General features: G+C 43.1%; 1 protein-coding gene across 1 annotated transcript; it reads left to right on the top strand.

Annotated features, from left to right (window-relative positions):
* Positions 1-30: 30 nt before the first annotated feature.
* LOC116369121 (uncharacterized) lies at positions 31-20,343 on the top strand. The gene is made up of 10 exons (XM_031819357.1): positions 31-412; positions 10,449-10,548; positions 13,402-13,513; positions 13,649-13,724; positions 13,970-14,069; positions 14,429-14,562; positions 14,677-14,869; positions 15,251-15,350; positions 15,565-15,649; positions 16,914-20,343. The coding sequence occupies exons 2-10, from the start codon at positions 10,479-10,481 to the stop codon at positions 18,321-18,323; spliced, it is 2,280 nt and encodes a 759-aa protein (XP_031675217.1). The 5' UTR covers positions 31-412; positions 10,449-10,478; the 3' UTR covers positions 18,324-20,343.
* The last annotated feature ends 1,011 nt before the right edge of the window (positions 20,344-21,354 follow it).

The following is a 21,354-nucleotide window of genomic DNA, read 5'->3' as shown; positions in this document are numbered from 1 at the left end:
GAATAATTTTTTAATATAATTTTACACTTCTTAAAATTTCACAATAGCAGAAGTAATATTTGATGCTTTAGAAAAAAGGAACATGAACAGAGACTGAAAGAAGAACTTATATTTTTACAAAAAAATTCTCCACCCCCACTTCTGACGAAGGGAAGCAAGATCACAGTGTTGATGACGTGTGTGTGGTTTCAGTTGAAACTAACAAACCACAGAAATTCCTTTTCAGTCAACAATCTCTTTTCTGTTCACACATTTACTTTTCAGAGAAGGCATTAAAGGGTTTGAATCCGGTGGCGGAGAGACAAGAAATTCATCATTATGCACTCGTCCTTCAGTTCAGAGTGAAACGTAACTCAACCGTAGAGCATTGAGAAGCCGGTGTTTCTGAGACTACAAGAAGGTCCACTATACAGTAAGATAAGAGTCTCTTTGAATATTCATATACAGATGTAGGATCTTAATTTGATGAATCGTTTAATGCTTAGAATTTTCCTGCAAAGTAGAAAATGCTAACTTGTAGTGTAAGGTTGAATAAGGCTTCTAAAGTTTGTCATTTCCTCTTTAACAGACTTGATTTGCCTTAACAAAAATTGTATCAACCCCTACAAAAAATGTCCATTATATTCACATTTCTGGTTGCTGCTGTAGCAAACTGTCTCAAATTAAGATCCTACATCTATGATGTATTCAGGTGGTTATGGATTACATTTATTGTTCAAGCAAAGTTACTCTGCCTGTGTGTGTGTTTGAGTGTGATCATTTGGAAGACACAGTATTACACAGTTGAGATAAAGATCATTGTGTTGCTACCACGTTGTCATGTGTTGCTGCCATGCTATGTTGTCTTAGGTCTCACTTTATGTAGTGTTGTGTTGTCTCTCTTGTTGTGATGTGTGTTTTGTCCTATATTTTTAACCCCAACCCCTGTCCCCGCAGAAGGCCTTTTGATAGGTCGTCATTGTAAATAATCATTTGTTCTTAACTGACTTGGTTTAAGGTTTAAATATAAAAAATGTAAAATCATGGTACTGATGATTACACAGAGAGCGGAGTTGTTACAATATTGCATACGCCTCTCCAATCCTTTGGGGCCCATTGAGACGTCCAGGCTATGTGCTATGTGCTACCACAGTATTCTTCCACCCTGGTCCCAGAGAACCCAAGGCTTTTAATCACCTTTTTCAAGCTTTGTGCATATCTTTCTCTAAATATATATTCTATGTTTGATATACTCCTGTACTATATGCCAGCCTTTTTGTTCTGTGTTAGTGCTGGGCTGCACCAAAACCCTGCACACCGTTTAGATTTCTAGGATCAAGGTTGAAGACCACTGTCCTCATGGTGGAGGGGGCTAGGAGTTGATTAGGGCCTCATTACGGAGGTTGCTGAGGGATGATGCGGGCTTCATCATGGAGGGGGCTAAGAGCTGATTAGAGCCTCATTGTGGGGGAGGCTAGGAGTTGATTAGGGCTTCATTATATAGGGGGCTAAGGGACAAATAGGGCCTCATTACGGAGGGGGCTAGGGTTTGATTAGGGCTTAATTACGGAGGGGGCTAGGGGTTGATTAAGGCTTTATTATAGAGGGAGCTATGGGTTGATTAGGGCTTTATTATGTAGAGGACTAGGAGCTGATCTGGGCCTGGGTTTACTAGGACAGGATGTTCATATAGAACTGGAGCAAAACCCTGCACACCTTGTGGGCTCCCAGTAGAGTTGAACTGGAGACCGTTGTCCTCATTGTGGAGGGGCTTTGGAGTGTGTTCCTAATGGCACCCTATTCCTTATATTGTGTACTACTTTTAACCAGGGCCTCTAGGGTATATACTGCACTATATAGGGAATAAGGGTGCCAGTTAGGATGTAGCCTAGGGGTTGATTTGGTCCAGTGTTTAAGTAGGACAGGATGTACACACCCAGCCACAGGTACAGAGGAAGTCAAAGACAAGAGGGGGAGGTGAAGGGGGAGGAGGGGGAGAGTGTTGGTGGAAAGGAAGTCAGAGAGAAGGAGGGGAGGGGGGAGTCAGAGAGAAGGAGGGGGGAGTCAGAGAGAAGGAGGGGAGGGGGGAGTCAGAGTGAAGATGGGGAGGGGGGAGTCAGAGTGAAGATGGGGAGGGGGGAGTCAGAGAGAAGAGGGGGAGGGGGGAGTCAGAGAGAAGAGGGGGAGGGGGGAGTCAGAGAGAAGAGGGGGAGGGGGGAGTCAGAGAGAAGAGGGGGAGGGGGGAGTCAGAGAGAAGATGGGGAGGGGGGAGTCAGAGAGAAGATGGGGAGGGGGGAGTCAGAGAGAAGATGGGGAGGGGGGAGTCAGAGAGAAGATGGGGAGGGGGGAGTCAGAGAGAAGATGGGGAGGGGGGAGTCAGAGAGAAGATGGGGAGGGGGGGGGGGGGGGTGACGAGATGTGAGCGGCTATGTCTAAACACCCCAACATTCTAAATAGTAACATTTGGGCTGTGAAAAAGTTGTATAGTATGTGAAATGTCAAAACTGTAAATACCAGCATGTCATACTAATTTAGTATTTTCATCTAGTAGAATTCACTGCACACTATTGAGGAACAGAATCGTGTTTTGGAATCCACGTGAGTCTGACAACAGCTGATAATCAGCTGAGGGTACTTGCTCTACCAAAATGAAGGAATGGCTGGAATCAACACAGTTGTGCTTCAGATGACACATTCTCAGTAGGATGAAGCTAGTTTTCTGTTATTTGTTGCTGACTGCATACATTTATACTAAATAGTATGCAGCACCATTAGTATACAGATTATCACACAGTATGCAAGTAGTAGGCAAGCCAGATTTCAGACACTGCATGGGGAGTGGGTATATACTCTTAGAAAAAAAGGGTTCAAATGGTTCATTGGCTGTCCCCACAGGAGAACCTTTTTTGGTTCCATGTAGAACCCTCTGTGGAAAGGAACCAAAAGGGTTCTATTTAGAACCAAAAATGGTTATTCATTTCCCCTATAAGGACAGCCTAGGAACCCCTTTAGGTTCAAGATATCACCTATTTTTCTGTGAGTATAGTGTAGAGCCAAAAAAGGAGAGGAGGAAGGGGGGGGGGGGGGTGAGAGGATGAGGTTTGGTTTGGGAGAGGATGAGGAGGAGGGGACAGGGGTGTTAGTATGAGGTTTGGTTTGGGAGAGGATGAGGAGGAGGGGACAGGGGTGTTAGTATGAGGTTTGGTTTGGGAGAGGATGAGGAGGAGGGGACAGGGGTGTTAGTATGAGGCTTGGTTTGGGAGAGGATGAGGAGGAGGGGACAGGGGTGTTAGTATGAGGTTTGGTTTGGGAGAGGATGAGGAGGAGGGGACAGGGGTGTTAGTATGAGGTTTGGTTTGGGAGAGGATGAGGAGGAGGGGACAGGGGTGTTAGTATGAGGTTTGGTTTGGGAGAGGATGAGGAGGAGGGGACAGGGGTGTTAGTATGAGGTTTGGTTTGGGAGAGGATGAGGAGGAGGGGACAGGGGTGTTAGTATGAGGTTTGGTTTGGGAGAGGATGAGGAGGAGGGGACAGGGGTGCTAGTATGAGGTTTGGTTTGGGAGAGGATGAGGAGGAGGGGACAGGGGTGTTAGTATGAGGTTTGGTTTGGGAGAGGATGAGGAGGAGGGGACAGGGGTGTTAGTATGAGGTTTGGTTTGGGAGAGGATGAGGAGGAGGGGACAGGGGTGTTAGTATGAGGTTTGGTTTGGGAGAGGATGAGGAGGAGGGGACAGGGGTGTTAGTATGAGGTTTGGTTTGGGAGAGGATGAGGAGGAGGGGACAGGGGTGTTAGTATGAGGTTTGGTTTGGGAGAGGATGAGGAGGAGGGGACAGGGGTGTTAGTATGAGGTTTGGTTTGGGAGAGGATGAGAATGAGGGGACAGGGGTGTTAGTATAAGGTTTGGTTTGGGAGAGGATGAGAAGGAGGGGACAGGGGTGTTAGTTTGAGGTTTGGTTTGGGAGAGGATGAGAAGAGAGGAGGAGGGGACGGGGGTGTTAGTGGTTTTTGGTTTGTTTGTTATTGGAAACAGCTTGTAAACATTCTGGGAAACGAGGACGTTGTGGTTTTCTTAACTGCAGCCCGTGTGTGTGTGTGTGCGTGCATGTGTGTGTGTATATAAGCATGTGTGTGTGAGTACTGTGTGTTCATGCATGCAGAATGTGCTTGTGTGTGTGTGCATGGATAACGTGTTTTGTGAGTGTGTGTACGTTAAGACTGCACTTGCGTGGGCATGTGTGAGTGTGTTCTCTGCGATACTGACCTTTAAACTGTTCTCTCAGAGGTTGATCATGTCTGCTAGGCTGTTTCACTTCACTGAAGGGAACTTCCTAATGTCTGACCCAGAGACCAATAAGAGGGACAAAGTCCATCAGGGTCAGTATTCATAAAGAATCTCAGAGTAGGAGTGCTGATCTCGGATCAGATCCCCCCCCCCCCTTCTGTGTTTTTAACTGTGGCCTAAAAGGCAGAACTGATCCTAGATCAGTACTCCTACTCTGAGAGGCTTTATGTATACAGGCCCTGGACAGTAGCCTGAGTGCCAGACTGTTTGCACTATCATGCCAACTCCCTGTCATGCCAAACAAGATCGCCAACAGATCTGGGACCAGGCTACCAGGTTAGGGCTGGAAAGCCATGAATTGGGACACAGGACTGTTGGTACATTTGACATCGAACACGACATCAGAAGGCTTCACAGCTAACAGAAACTAGTGGCGGCTGGTGGCAGACTCCTAGTAATGGCTGGAACAGAATTAATGGAAGGGTATCAAACACATCAAACACACTGATTATATAGTATGTTTGTTACCCTTCCATTAACTCCATTCCAGACATTATTATGAGCCATCATCCTCTGATATAAACATGTTGCTCTTGCGCAACATTCAACCACCTATCAATTTATTCCAATCAGTTAAAAGGACTGTTACGCAGTACTGCTATTCCTTGTAGAAGCCTTATAGCCACACAGGGTGTGCCTGCTTTTGTTCCAGCCCTGCACTAACATATCATCCAGGTCATTCATTATCATCATCACAATCTTCTTCTTCCTCACCCGCTCAACACATCTTGTACCTGTTTGATGGTTGTTTATATAACAGAGGAGTGGAAACTTCACATCTTCACAGGCTGAACATAACATCAGTCTCTCTAACCCCAGTGACCTTTTACTAAATACCAAGACATGAGAGAATGGTAGCAAACAGCACACTGCCCATCAAATCAAAGTGTATTTGTCACAGGTATTATGGGGTATCACAGTGAAATGCTTACTTACAAGCCGTTAACCTACAAGGCAGTTAAGAAAAATACCAACCAAAAAAAGAAATAAAAGTAACAAATAATTAAAGAGCAGCAGTAAAACAACAGTAGTGAGGCTAAATACAGGGTACAGAGTCGATGTGTGGGGGCACCGGTTATTCGAGGTAATATGTACATGTAGGTAGAGTTATTAAAGTGTCTATGCATAGATAATAACAGAGAGTAGCAGCACCGTGAAGGGGGGTAGTCTTGGTAGCTATTTGATTAAATGTTTTGGAGTCTTATGGCTTTGGGGTAGAAGCTGTTTAGAAGCCTCTTGGACCTAGACTTGGTGCTCCGGTACTGCTTGCCGTGTGGTAGCTGAGAGAACAGTCTATGACATGGGTGGCTGGAGTCTTTGACAATGTTTAGGGCCTTCCTCTGACAACACCTGGTGTGGAGGTCCTGGATGGTAGGAAGCTTGGCACCAGTGATGTACTGGGCCATTCGCACTACCCTCTGTAGTGCCTTGCGGTCAGTGGCCGAGCAGTTGCCATACCAGGCAGTGATGGAACCCGTCAAGATGCTCTCAATGGTGCAGCTGTAGACCCTCTTCACGTCGTGCCTTCTTGGTGTACTTGGGCCATGTTAGTTTGTTGGTGATGTGGACGCCAAGGAACTTGAAGCTCTCAACCTGCTCCACTACTGCCCCATATGAGAATGGGGGCGTGCTTGGTCCTCCTTTTCCTGTAGTCCACAATCATCTCCTCTGTCTTGATTACGTTGAGGGAGACGTTGTTGTCCTTGCACCAAACGGTCAGGTCTCTGACCTCTTCCCTATCGGCTGTCTCGTCATTGTCGGTGATCAGGCCTACCACTGTTGTGTCATCGGCAAACTTAATGATGATGTTGGAGTCGTGCCTGACCGTGCAGTCATGAGTGAACAGGGAGTACAGTAGTGGACTGAGCATTCACCCCTGAGGGGCCCCCATGTTGAGGATCAGCGTGGCGGATGTGTTGTTACCTACCCTTACCACACGGGGGCTGCCCGTCAGGAAGTCCAGGATCCAGTTGCAGAGGGAGGTGTTTAGTCTGGGCAGGTCTCGACTGTGCAAGCCTTGCCACATCCGATGAGTGTTGGAGCCGGTGTAGTACGATTTGATCTTAGTCCTGTATTGACGCTTTGCCTGTTTGATGGTTCGTCAGAGGGCATAGCGGGATTTCTTATAAGCTTCCGGTTAGAGTCCCACTCCTTGAAAGCGGGAGCTCTACCCTTTATCTCAGTGAGGATGTTGCCTGTAATCCATGGCTTCTGGTTGGGGTATGTACGTACAGTCACTGTGGGGACGACGTCATTGATGCACTTATTGATGAAGCCAGTGACTGAATTGGTGTACTCCTCAATGCCATCGGAAGAATCCCGGAACATATTCCAGTCTGTGCGAGCAAAACAGTCCTGTATCTTAGCATCTGCTTCATCTGACCACTTTTTTCATTGACCAAGTCACTGGTGCTTCCTGCTTCAATTTTTTCTTGTAAGCAGGAATCAGGAGGATAGAATTATGGTCAGATTTGCTAAATGGAGGGCGAGGGAGAGCTTTGTAGGCGTCTCTGTGTGTGGAGTAAAGGTGGTCCGGAGTTTCCCCCCTCTGGTTGCACATTTAACATGCTGGTAGAAATGAGGTCAAACGTACAGCTATGGAAGCATAGATACAGTTGAAGTCAGAAGTTTAAATACACATTAGCCAAATACATTTAAACTCAGTTTTTCACAATTCCTGACATTTAATCCTAGTAAAAATACCCTGCCTTAGGTCAGTTAGGATCACCACTTTATTTTAAGAATGTGAAATGCCAGAATAATAGTAGAGAGAATGATTTGTTTCAGCTTTAATTTTTTAAATCACATTCCCAGTGGGTCAGAAGTTTACATACACTCAATTAGTATTTGGTAGCATTGCCTTTAAATTGTTTAACTTGGATCAAATGTTTTGGGTAGGCTTCCACAATAATTTGGGGGAATTTTGGCCCATTCCTCTTGACATAGTTGGTGTAACTGAGTCAGGTTTGTAGGCCTCCTTGCTCGCACACGCTTTTTCAGTTCTGCTCACAAATGTTCTATAGGATTGAGGACTGAGCTTTGTGAGGGCCACTCCAATACCTTGACCTTGTTGTCCTTAAGCCATTTTGCCACAACTTTGGAAGTACGCTTGGGGTCATTGTCCATTTCGAAGACCCATTTGTGACCAAGCTTTAACTTCCTGACTGATGTTGCTTCAATATATCCACATAATTTCCCTTCCTCATGCTGCCATCTATTTTGTGAAGTGCACCAGTCCCTCTTGCAGCAAAGCACCCCCACAACATGATGCTGCCACCCCCGTGCTGCACGGTTGGGATAGTGTTCTTCGGCTTGCAAGCCTCCCCCTTTTTCCTCCAAACATAACGATGGTCATTGTGGCCAAACAGTTAAATTTTTGTTTCATCAGACCAGAGGACATTTCTCCAAAAAGTATGATATTTTTCCCCATGTGCAGTTGCAAACCGTAGTGTGGCTTTTTTATGGCGGTTTTGGAGCAGTGGCTTCTTCCTTGCTGAGTGGCCTTTCAGGTTATGTCGATATAGGACTCGTTTTACTGTGGATAAAAGAACGTTCATCTCTAGGAGACAGAACGAGTCTCCTTCCTGAGCGGTATGACGGCTGTGTGGTCCCATGGTGTTTATACTTGCATACTATTGTTTGTACTGATGAATGTGGTACCTTCAGGCATTTGGAAATTGCTCCCAAGAATGATTGAGACTTGTGGAGGTCTACAGTTTTTTTTCTGAGGTCTTGACTGATTTCTTTTGATTTTCCCATTATGTCAAGCAAAGAGGCATTGAGTTTGAAGGTAGGCCTTAAAATACATCCACAGATACACCTCCAATTGACTCAAATTATGTCAATTAGCCTATCAGAAGCTTCTAAAGCCATGACATAATTTTCTGGAATTTTCTAAGCTGTTTAAAGGCACAGTCAAGTGACCCACTGGAATTGTGATGCAGTGAATTATAAGTGAAATAATCTGTCTGTAAACAATTGTTGGAAAAATGACTTGTGTCATGCACAAAGTAGATGTCCTAACCGACGTGCCAAAACTATAGTTTGTTAACAAGAAATTTGTGGAGTGGTTGAAAAATGAGTTTTAATGACACCAACCTAAGTGTATGTAAACTTCTGACTTTAACTGTACATAAACATTATATACTTTTTTTAAAATGCACGTTTTTTGCATGTTATTTTAGCATTCATTTGTATCCCATATCAGTTTGCAAACAATGTAAAAAATAAATGTTTTCTTTGAGTTAATTAATCTGCATTACAAACATGGCCTCTTTCTTGAGTAAGGCAGCTCCAATATGCAGGTGTTCCAGCCTAGCTCAGTGCTTTCTGTGGTGGAGGAGCGGCCAGCAAAAGCACACAGCATAGGCGTTTTCTCTAGTTGTGCCTTGGTTGGCTCAATGTTCTGTCACTCATTGGTACACTATGTCACTGCCGAATCTACAGGGAGAGCTAGGTAGTTCAAGCCCTCTTGGGTGCTGCCATAGATTTACATTAGAAATGCCTCTCCAAGAAGGTTGAAGGTCATTGGCCACAGATAAAATGTCAAATCATGTTACATATACTGTAGCTTTGATTGGACTGATGTCAACATCATACTTTCACAATCTTAGCTAGCAAGCTAGACAAACAGTCATCATCATGAATCACCTTGACAATCTACTGTCAAATCCTTTTCAAATTATAGATAAAAAGTATTGGTGCTCATCGGTGATTGGACATAAACATTATACAACATGTCGGAAATCGCTAATTCAACAATGAGTGGTTTGGAACGAATCAATGGCTAACTACAAGAGTCGCAAAGCAATCACTCTTTTGCTTTCCTTGCCTGCTATTCGGTAGAGAGGGTGTGTGGTCCAAGTCTGGGTTTAAGGATTTAAAACATCTGTCTGAAAGGCTCTCTTTTCCAAGCTTAAATGGATTAACATTCACATGCAACACCATAAGTCAGAAAGGTTGAATACATTGGTCATGTAGTCAATCCAGCATGATTTCTGCCACGTTCAAGACAACTGGCAACTAAAACAGGCTCCGACTGGAAAAATACGTTTTGAACGGTCATCCAACCTGAAATTCCAAGTCGGGAACTCTGGCCTCTTTCTAGATCTCTGGCCTGAAGAACACTGACGTCATGATTGTTTGTTTTATTCCCGAGTTCCCAGTTGTCTTGAAAGCAGCATAAATCCAGAGAATGCCTGACTTGGATGACAAAGTTTGATGACAAAGTTTCCCACAAGAAGGACCACTGCACCACATTCAAGTGAGCACAGTACAACAACGGTTGTGTCCAAAAATATGTCTTGTATACTGCTGGATAAATTATGTAATATGCCAGGGAGATATGTATACAGTAGCTAAGAATGTAATAAAAAGTGTGTGTTGTGTAGTCAGCTGTTAGTAGCCCATAAGACCTCATCCTAGGAATTTGGTACCTCTCCCCCTTAGAACTTAGCCTACTGTTCTGACTTGGTGGTGCACATGTAGCGTATAGCCTGTTTTAGAGAAATGTCATCATTGAATATTGTAAGCGCTTTCATTGTGTGCTTATATGCCCCCATTATTTATCCTAAGGTTCTGACTTGGTGTGAACTCTGTCCCTGTACATTTCAAAAGTGCTGAACAAATAGTTATATCGACTACTCGCTCATTAATATCTTAATCGAAATGACTGCTTGCCTCTTATCCGCTCATCGTTCCCTTACGCCATGGTTTGTACATCCCAATTGCTATATTGCTTATATAGGTTTATCTCAGTACAGTATCTTATTCATAATTTTAGACAATGTTGGAATGATTTCATTGTTTTGCTTACTTTGTGTTTTATAATTAGCTCATGTGCTTTTCTTCACGAGGAGGGGATACTTACTATAAAATGTTGCGTGTGGCATTGATACAACTGACAACACTTAATCACCACGCAAACAGACAAATTCATATACACCTTTTTCCCTCCCTTATGGTTCCTTCTGTTTTCCATCCCAAATGGCACCGTATTCCCTACATAGTGCAGAGCCAAATGAGCCCTGGTCAAAAGTAGTGCCCTATATAAGAAATAGGGTACCATTTGGAACACTAAGCCACCTGTCACCTGTTGCTAAGGTCATGTCTCCTACTGTGTTCTAGAATGAGAAAAAGGACCAGGAAGAAGTCATAATGGTTCTATGGTGTCTCTATGTCATCCTGCTCCTCCCCCTACTAACCTGCTCCAGCCAACCACAGTCCTGTAAGTCATCAATACCCTTCACAATGCATTACAACACATGTATAATGACTTTGAGGTTAAAGTGCAGACTGTCAGCTTTATTATGAGTGTATTTACATCCATATCGGGTGAACCTTTTTAGAAATGACAGCACTTTGTGTGCATAGTCTACCCATTTTAGGGGACCAAAAGTATTGGGATAAATTCACTAATATGTGTATTAAAGTAGTAAAAAGTGTAGTATTAGGTTGTATATTCATAGCACTCAATGATTATATCAAGCTTGTGACTCTACAAACTTGTTGGATGCATTTGCTGTTTGTTTTGGTTGATAACGTTGTCATGTCTTTATTGAACACACCATGTAAACATTCACAGTGCAGGGTGGGAACGTATGTGAACCCTTGGATTTAATAACTGGTTGACCCGCCTTTGGCAGCAATAACCTCAACCAAATGTTTGCTGTAGTTGCGGATCAGACCTGCACAACGGTCAGGAGGAATTCTGGAACATTCCTCTTTACAGAACTGTTTCAGTTCAGCCATATTATTTGGATGTCTGGTGTGAACTGCTCTCTTGAGGTTATGCCACAGCATCTCAATCGGGTTGAGGTCAGGACTCTGACTGGGCCACTCCAGAAGGCATATTTTCTTCTGTTGAAGCCATTCTGTTGTTGATTTACTTCTGTGTTTTGGGTCGTTGTCCTATTGCATCACCCAACTTCTGTTGCGCTTCAATTGGCGGACAGATATCCTAATATTGTCCTACGAAATGTCTTGATAAACTTGGGAATTCATTTTTCCGTCAATGATAGCAATATGTCCAGGCCCTGAGGCAGCAAAGCAGCCCCAAACCATGATGCTCCCTCCACCATACTTTACAGTTGGAATGAGGTTTTGATGTTGGTGTGCTGTGCCTTTTTTCTCCACACATAGTGTTGTGTGTTCCTTCCAAACAACTCAACTGTAGTTTCATCTGTAAACAGAATATTTTGCCAGTAGCGCTGTGGACCATCCAGGTGCCCTTTTGCAAACTTCAAACGTGCATCAATGTTTTTTTAGTGGCTTCTTCTGTGGTGTCCTCCCATGAACACCATTCATGTTTAGTGTTTTACGTATCATAGACTCCTCAACAGAGATGTTAGCATGTTCCAGAGATTTCTGTAATTCTTTAGCTGACGCTAGGATTCTTCTTAACCTCATTGAGCATTCTGCACTGTGCTCTTGCAGTCATCTTTGCAGGACAGCCACTCCTAGGGAGAGTAGCAACAGTGCTGAACTTTCTCCACTTATAGACATTTAGTCTTACTGTGGACTGAGGAACAGCAAGGCTTTCAGAGATATTTTTATAGCCCGTTTTATGCAAGTCAACGATTCTTAATTTTAGGTCTTCAGAGATCTCTTTGGTTCGAGGTTCATATCAGGCAGTGCTTCTTGTGAATAGCAAACTCACATTTTGTGAGTGTGTTTTATAGGGCAGGGCAGCTCTAACCAACATCTCCAATCTCATCTCATTGATTGGACTCCAGGTTAGCTGACTCCTGACTCCAATTAGCTTTTGGAGAAGTCATTAGTCTAAGAGTTCACATACTTTTTCCAACCTACACTGTGAATGTTTAAATGATGTATTCAATATAGACAAGAAAAATACAATAGTTTGTGTATTATTAGTTTAAGCACACTGTGTTTGTCTATTGCTGTGGCTTAGATGAAGATCAGATCAAATTTGATGACCAATTTATGCAGTAATCCAGGTAATTCAAATCAAATCAAAATGTATTAGTTACATGTGCCGAATACAACAACCTTCCAGTGAAATGCTGACTTACGATCCCCTAAGCAACAATGCAGTAAAAAAAAATAATGGGTAAGAATAAGAGATAAAAATAACAAGTAATTAAAGAGCAGCAAGTAAAATAACAATAGCGAGACTATATACAGGGGGGTACCGATACAGAGTCAATGTGTGGGGGCACCGGTTAGTGAGGTAGTATGTACATTAAGGTACAGTTATTAAAGTGACTGTCCATAGAGGATAAGAGAGTAGCAGCAGTGTAAAGGGCGAGGGGGGGCAGCAATGCAAATAGTCTGGGTAGCCATTTGATTCGATGTTCAGGAGTCTTATGGCTTGGGGGTAGAACTGTTTAGAAGCCTCTTGGACCTAGACATGGCGCTCCGGTACCGCTTGCCGTGCGGTAGCAGAGAGAACAGTCTATGACTAGGGTGGCTGGAGTCTTTGACAATTTTTAGGTCCTTCCTCTGGCACCGCCTGGTATAGAGGTCCTGGATGGCAGGAAGCTTGGCCCCAATGATGTACTGGGTCGTTCGCACTACCTTCTGTAGTGCCTTGCGGTCGGATGCCAAGCAGTTGCCAGGCAGTGATGCAGCCAGTCAGGATGCTCTTGATGGTGCAGCTGTTGAACCTTTTGAGGATCTAAGGACCCATTGCAAATCTTTTCAAATCTTCTCCTGAGGGGGAATGGGTTTTGTCGTACCCTCTTCATGACTGTATTGGTGTGCTTGGACCATGTTAGTTTGTTGGTGATGTGGGCACCAAGGAACTTGAGGCTCTCAACCTGCTCCACTGCAGCCCCATCGATGAGAATGGTGGTGTGCTCGGTCCTCTTTTTACTGTAGTCCACAATCATCTCCTTTGTCTTGATCATGTTCCAAAGGGTTCACATACTTTTTCTGGCCATTGTATGATATATGATACAATATGACATAGAGCCTTATAAAACATGATATAGAGCCTGATAAAACTGGCTATTAAACAATGCCAATCCACAACTATTGAATTCTCTCTCTCTCTCCTCTCTCTCTCTCTCTGCCTCTCTCTCTCCTCTCTCACTCTCTCTGTCTCTGTTTCTCATAGATCTACAGTGTGTCAATGACTTCATCAGTAACATCACATGTGTGTTGAACAACACATGCATACCCCCAGACATGCCGTGCACTCTGCATGGTGAATACCCCGGGTTTAAAAGGTAAAGAAGACTAAGGATGCACCCTCACTGGAACTCTATTCCCATAGAGTCCTGGTCTAAAGTAGTGCACTATATAGGGAATAGGGTGCCATTTGGGATGCTAACTGAAACAATGGTTCACTGTTGTAACTACAGGCAATGTGAGATGAAGTCCTTGGCCGGTTTCAACACAACCTTGAGAGGCGGCAGTCTGGTCTTTGAGGGCAATCCAGTGAGTTTTATAAAACTACATCAAGTTAAAACCAATGCTTGGTTATATATATGCATTATTATAGATCAAAACTAGAATTTGTAACACATTAATCTGGATGAATAAATTAACCAGGAATTTGTTTATTTTTTATTATTTTTTATGACGTTTTTCTAATAATAATAATAATAAAACAATGACAGCATATATATAGACCGATAGACAAACAACCCTGGATAACTGAACTTCTGTAAATGATCTTTCAGTTCTTTTGGGAAGAGGATGAAATATCCATTGTTGTACGGTGTGGACAAGCAGAAGATTATGTGATACAGATTGAATACCTGTATCAACCATTTAACCACAGTAAGTGTACAGTAATTTGAGTGATATTATGTACGATGTGTCATCTATTACTAACCTACTACTACTACATGAATTGTACACCAACTACGACGACTCGTACTGTGACTTTATTCTCCATTTACATGAAAATGAATGTTGTGTGGTCAGCATACGAAATGCTCAAACTCAGTACACTATAATACAACATAATGCAATACAAACATGCTGGAAAGCTTATTAATTTAAACAACTTAATACTAATTCATACCTGATACTAACATTTCTAATTCAACTTAGTACTAGTAGTTATGTTACAGTGATATTAGTAATATATTAGTACTACTATGAGTACATTAACTGTGTTGTTTTGTGTTTGGCAGTTAAAATGCATCCCCCTGGCAAGCCGACCGTCATCAATGCCTCAATTGCCTGGACACCAGGAGCTCCCATTTCAAAAAAGATAGTCAACTATGACTTCCAACTACAGTGGAAACAGGAACTACATCACTGGGAGGTGAGAGAGCGAGTGAGGGGGGAGGAAGAGAGACAGAGGACAGATAATAACAACTGTGTCTCTCTCTTTGTACACTATGTAAAAGTAGACCTACTGTATATTGTGCTACTGCAGGATGCTGTGGAGGTGAACATATCAAACAAACAGACATATTTTGACCTGGACCCTGAGATGCTGGAGAGAGGAAGGAGGTACCAGGTCAGAGTCCGGGTTCGAGCCGACCCAGACAGTTACCCACACTGTCAGTGGAGCGACTGGAGCCCCAGTGCATCATGGGTCTCCACTCTGGGCCAGATGAAGCCAACAGGTAAATAGAGCATCAGTGATATCATTGGTTATTAGTACACATTTGAATGTGGGCCTATATATACTTGGGCTGTGTCCCAAATGGCCCTATAGTTCCCTACATAGTGCAGAGCACTATGGGCCAAAAGCACTGCACTAAACAGGGAATATGTTGCCATTTGGAAGGCAGGCATAGTAGTGTTTCCATATGAATCTTGAAAAATGGCTCCTTCTTTCTTCCCTATTTCTTTCTTTCGTTCTTACAGGCAGACACATGCTCAAAACAAACTTACAGACAGAAATGTACATGAAGAGTTTTCTATGCCAATCTTTCAGTAAAACAGTGGCGTTGTTATGTACGTTCTAAATATGTTCTATGTTGTTCCTCTGATCCTCTTCTCAGGTAGTCCTGATGTTCTAGACCAGGACTTTGTGGTGTTCACCATGGTGGGAGCTGTTGTTGTACTGGTCCTGCTGGTCTCCATGTTGATCTGCAAAGGAAAGTGAGTACTGTCTCTCTCTGTGTGTGTGTGTGTGTGTGTGTGGGTGTGGGTGTGGGTGTGGGTGTGGGTGTGTGTTTGTGGAAGGGGTTGGGGTCCATTGTAAATGTGATGTATTTTAACACCAACGGACTGCAAAGTAAACATCATGTTTTAGATGTAATGTTTTGTAGTTGGTTAAGTGCAACTTCCTTTCATTTCCGTTCATTGCTGACAGGGTCAAGAAGATTCTGAATCCTCCTATACCAGATCCCTCCAGGTACTTTGAGGGCCTCAACCTCCATCACGATGGAAACTTCAAGGTCAGTTCTACTTTTGACTGAAGTTACGTGCCAAAAGGGACCCTATTCCCTGTATTGTGCACTACCTTGTTATGGCGGTAGTTAGGTTATAATGGCTGTAGTTAGGTTGTAATGGCTGTAGTTAGGCTATAATGGCTGTAGTTAGGTTATAATGGCTGTAGTTAGGTATAATGGCTGTAGTTAGGTTATAAGGGCTGTAGTTAGGCTATAATGGCTGTAGTTAGGTTATAATGGCTGTAGTTAGGTTATAATGGCTGTAGTTAGGTTATAAGGGCTGTAGTTAGGCTATAATGGCTGTAGTTAGGTTATAATGGCTGTAGTTAGGTTATAATGGCTGTAGTTAGGTTATAATGGCTGTAGTTAGGTTATAATGGCTGTATTTAGGTTATAATGGCGGTAGTTAGATTATAATGGCTGTAGTTAGGTTATAATGGCGGTAGTTAGATTATAATGGCTGTAGTTAGGTTATAATGGCGGTATTTAGGTTATAATGGCGGTAGTTAGGTTATAATGGCGGTAGTTAGGTTATAATGGCTGTAGTTAGGTTATAATGGCGGTAGTTAGGTTATAATGGCTGTAGTTAGGTTATAATGGCTGTATTTAGGTTATAATGGCTGTAGTTAGGTTATAATGGCGGTAGTTAGGTTATAATGGCTGTAGTTAGGTTATAATGGCTGTATTTAGGTTATAATGGCTGTAGTTAAGTTATAATGGCTGTAGTTAGGCTATAATGGCTGTAGTTAGGTTATAATGGTGGTAGTTAGGTTATAATGGTGGTAGTTAGGTTATAATGGTGGTAGTTAGGTTATAATGGCTGTAGTTGGGTTATAATGGCTGTAGTTGGGTTATAATGGTGGTAGTTAGGTTATAATGGTGGTAGTTAGGTTATAATGGCTGTAGTTTGGTTATAATGGCTGTAGTTGGGTTATAATGGCTGGAGCCTAATGGAATGGTATCAAACAGATAAAACACATAGTTTCCATATATTTATTACCAGACATTATTATGAGCTGTCCTCATCATTGTCTTACATTGGCATCATGTTGGAGTGAAGTCACTCCAACATTTAGATAAATAATGATCATTTTATTTTCCTCTCTGTGTGTGTGTGTCTCTCTCTCTGTGTCTCTCTCTCTCTGTCTCTCTGTGTCTCTCTCTGTGTGTGTGTCTCCCTTTTTCTCTATGTCACTCTCTCTATCTATGTCACTCTCTCTCTCTCTCTCTCTGTGTCTCTCTGTCTCTGTGTGTGTGTCCGTGCCTACAGGCTTGGCTCGGTCCTTTGTTCGCCTTTGAAGCCGTCGACTCTGCCTTGCACCGTGAAGACATCTCCCAGGTAGAGATTACCAACAACATTGGCACCATCGCCCCCCTGAGGAGGGAGACCGGTACTGCACTACTACTGAAGAAGAGATTGGACAACAGTGGCCGCTCCGGCTTCAGCAACTTCTTATCTCAATGCTCCCAGCCTGGATCCACATCCACCAAGTTGGAACCCTGCTCTGTACACTCCCCTTACGGACCAGTAGGTGGCACTACTGAAGAGATAGATGAGTGGAAGGAGGAGAACAGAGGAGATAGGATGGATAGTAATAGAGGTGTAGGGGGGAAGGACGAAGATATCAGGGGTGGAGGGAAGGAGGGAGAGATGGGGGGTGGAGGGAAGGAGAGAGAGATGTTGGGTGGAGGGAAGGATGGAGAGATGGAGGTTGGAGGGAAGGAGGGAGAGATGTGTGGTGAAGGGAAGGATAGAGAGATGTTGGGTGGAGGGAAGGAGGGAGATATCAGGGGTGGAGGGAAGGAGAAAGAGATGTTGGGTGGAGGGAAGGATGGAGAGATGGGGGTTGGAGGGAAGGAGGGAGAGATGTATGGTGAAGGGAAGGATAGAGAGATGTATGGTAGAAGTATATTTGGAGGCATCAGTGGAGGTAAAGATATCGTCCAGGTTTCTTCTTACGAGCGTGTTGAGAAGCTCCAGGCCGAGCGTCGGGCCCTCATAAGCCCAGATTCAGGCATCGGCAGTGGGGCAGAGGATCAGGAAAGTCAGGAGAGCGTGGAGGATGCGGTCGGGCCTATTGCATCCACCCCCCATTTTGTCTCTCAGGACTTCCATCTTGTTCCGCTTCTTCCTCTTATCAATAACAATAACTTTACATTCTGCTCCACCCCCTTACCCATTTCCCTGTCCGCTTTCCCCCAGCTTCCCTTCACCCTACCTGGGTTGGATAGTGTAGGGGGAAAGGGTACGGAGATGGGGGTTGGAGGAGGTTCTCTCACAATGTCTTCCTCCTATGAACGTGTGGATAATCTGCAGCTCCAGGCCCAACTCTTGGCCCCTCAGAGCCCAGATTCAGGCATTGGCAGTGGGGGAGAGGATCAGGAAAGCCAGGAGAGTGTGGAGGATGAGGTCAGGCTAACTGTGACCCCCTGTAACCATATCCCTCTTATTACCACTAACAATATATTTCCATTCTGTTCCACCCCCTTACCAATCCCGCTGGATGTTTTACCCCAACTACCCCTCACCTTCTCTGGGTTTGGGACGGTTCCATCCCTGGGACCCAGTACTAGTACCAGTCATCAAGGCAGGCTGTTGGAGATGTCTCTCCTGTCTTCTTCAATGGCAATAGAGCCCTCTAGTGGCGGCTACATGCCAGTGAAAGAAGCTCAGAACTGAACTATGAAAACATTTGACTAGGGAGGGACTAATGATTTATATATACACTAGATGACTGACAGGCTGTTTTAAAGCCAACACTCCTCCATCTGGGCACTCCCCCTCCATTGTAAATAATACTATGGAAGCTATAGAAATGCATTTATTAATGTCTACATTTGTTTTTACCACATTTATTCTATTACAGACACACTTTTTAAAGAACTAATGTAACTGTCCCCACTACAACAACAAAAAAAAGACTTACAAATACGTCATTTGGTCATTGAAACATTTCAATGACATACTGTAGAATTCCATCCATTCCAATAGAGCTCCACAGTGGAGGTGCCATAATACCCATAAAACATTTAATTGGGCTGCAATTTCTGAGGTGGTAACTGTAATGAACTTGTCCTCTGCAGCAGAGGTAACTCTGGGTCTTCCTTTCCTGTGGCGGTCCTCATGAGAGCCAGTTTCATCATAGCGCTTGATGGTTTTTTGCGACTGCACTTGAAGAAACTTTCAAAGTTATTGACATTTTCGGATTGACTGACCTTCATGTCTTAAATTAATGATGGACTGTCGTTCGCTTTGCTTATTTGAGCTGTTCTTGACATAATATGGACTTGGTCTTTTACCAAATAGGGCTATCTTCTGTACACCACCCTACCTTGTCACAACACAATTGATTGGCTCAAATGCATTAAGAAGGGAAATAAATTACACAAATTAACTTTTAAAAAGGCACACCTGTTAATTGAAATTCATTCCAGGTGACTACCTCATGAAGCTGGTTGAGAGAATGCCAAGAGTGTGCAAAGCTGTCAAGGCAAAGGGTAGCTACTTTGAAGAATCTCAAATATAAAAATATACTTTAATTCCATGTGTTATTTCATAGTGTTGGTGTCTTCACTATTATTCTACAAAGTAGAAAAGAGTAAAAACAAAGAAAAACCCTTGAATGAGCAGGTGTGTCCAAACTTTTGACTGGTACTGAATATTCGGCTCTATTTACTCTCCGATTCGAAAATACTCATTCGCATCAACATAGACATCATGCAAGTCCTGCACATCATCTCTGGTGTCATCACTGACACCTTTTGCTAACAGGTATTGTGTCAATTTAAAACTTGCACAAGACAGTTTCCAGAATTGTACATGTAAAAAGATTCTGCCAATTCATTTCATTACTCCATTTAGCTAACATTATACACTTAATCCAGAGATTTGGGGCAGCAGGTAGTCTAGTGGTTAGAGCGTTGGGCCAGTAAGCAAAATGCTGCTGGTTTGAATCCCCGAGCTGACAGGGTAAAAAATCTGTCATTCTGCCCCTGAACAAGGCAGTTAACCCTCTGTTCCCCGGTAGGCCGTCATTGTCAATAAGAATTTGTTCTTAACCGACTTGCTTAGTTAAATAAAGGTTACATTTAAAAACACTTTTTTAAATGATTCCCTTTCCCTCATGGTATTTGTAGTTCTTTATGATAGCCACATTAGCATTTTTTTTTTTGGGGGGGGGGGTAAATACAGACTAATACATTGATAAAAGTCACCTTGTCCGAGACCCTGATTTAATGTTTTGATAACCATGTAAATCTCTAAGTCTACATGAAACACAGCCCTTATTTGAAGTGTTTCTAAAATCCCCTGTGGGAAAAATGAATGGTGTAAAAACGATTGGACCCATTTCCCTGTTTGACTGCTAAGTTTTATGTGTATTGTGACTCATACTCGTAGTCTATGGAGGACTGCTTTTCTGAGGAGTGCCAATATGGCCGACCGGTGGCTTCAAAACCTCAATCTGGCAATCTGGGGATTGGCAATCTGGGGATTGGTACATTCATTTTGTTGCTGTTTGAATCCCAGATTTCCCTTTTAATAGGATGTGGTTGAGGTATGGGAATGTTTTAGATAGGTTCATAGATATGCATGTCCAGTAGATACTGTACATCAGGGCTATTCAACTAGCGGCCCGCGCGCCAGATCCGGCCCGTTTCTGAATTTAAACCCTGAACATTAATAGAAGATCAGTAAAAAATTTTTTTTTATTTCCACCAAAATCCGCCGTTCAGTGGCAAAATGACAAGCCCTATGGTGGTTGTCTATAGTCTGGTGCCTATGTAGAATGTCAATGGGTTTTTCTCTTCGTCATATAGATTTGGCAGTAGCGTTTGAACAGTTTAAGCTTCAAAATATGATGAAAGCTACACCTCTAAGGAACACATACATGCCTTCTGTTGGCCCTCTCGGATGCTCACAAAGACTCGTTAGAAGTGAGAGACAAACAAGGCACCTAATGACTGAGGGAAATTCATTCAAAGCATCCTTCCTTCAGACTGGAATTTGACATGACCTGATTTGACATATCTTTGTGTTATTTACAGAGATGCTTAGTTTTTCAGATGCTTTTAAAATGACCTAATTACTTTTAAGAAAGCTTTTAATAGTTATTTAACTGCTTTATTGGTGGTTGTGGGTCACTTGTTTTTATACAGTTCTTCGAAGAATAATCACATGTGGAAAATGTCCCAGCCCCCCTGCAATTAAACTTTTTTCATCTGGCCTCTGTAAGAAGATAGTTGAATAGCCCTGCTGTACCTTATATAGATACACATCCATATCATCAAGTTCTATAGGATGGTAACAGGTGGATAGAGACAGTTAATGTGGTTCTATAGGATGGTAACAGGTGGATAGAGACAGTTAGATGTGTTTCTATGAGGATGGTAACAAGGAGGATAAGAGACATTTAATGTGGTTCTATAGGAATTGGTAATCAGGTGGGATAGAGACAGTTAATGTGGTTTCTACAGTAGGATGTAACAGGTGGATTAGAGACAGTTAATGTGGTTCTAGAGTAATGTAGAGACAGGTGGATTACAGTAATGTGGTTCTATAGGATGTTAACAGGTGGTATAGAGACAGTTAATGTGGTTCTATAGGATGGTAACAGGAGGATAGAGACTTTAATGTGGTTCTATAGGATGGTAACAGGTGGATATAGACAGTTAATGTGGTTCTAGAGATGGTAACAGGTGGATAGACAGTT

The sequence above is a fragment of the Oncorhynchus kisutch genome, unplaced genomic scaffold (genome assembly GCF_002021735.2).
Source record: "Oncorhynchus kisutch isolate 150728-3 unplaced genomic scaffold, Okis_V2 scaffold2072, whole genome shotgun sequence".
In the NCBI taxonomy this organism is placed as follows: domain Eukaryota; kingdom Metazoa; phylum Chordata; class Actinopteri; order Salmoniformes; family Salmonidae; genus Oncorhynchus; species Oncorhynchus kisutch.
This window is presented reverse-complemented; position numbering and strand designations above follow the sequence as displayed.

What these genes read in the sequence shown, in the direction of transcription:
- LOC116369121 (XM_031819357.1), top strand. Translation starts at nt 10,479, where the DNA reads ATGGTTCTATGGTGTCTCTATGTCATCCTGCTCCTCCCCCTACTAACC. An exon ending in GTATCAACCATTTAACCACA is followed by an intron (nt 14,070 to 14,428) that starts GTAAGTGTACAG and finishes TGTGTTTGGCAG; the next exon opens with TTAAAATGCATCCCCCTGGC. An exon ending in AGGAACTACATCACTGGGAG is followed by an intron (nt 14,563 to 14,676) that starts GTGAGAGAGCGA and finishes GTGCTACTGCAG; the next exon opens with GATGCTGTGGAGGTGAACAT.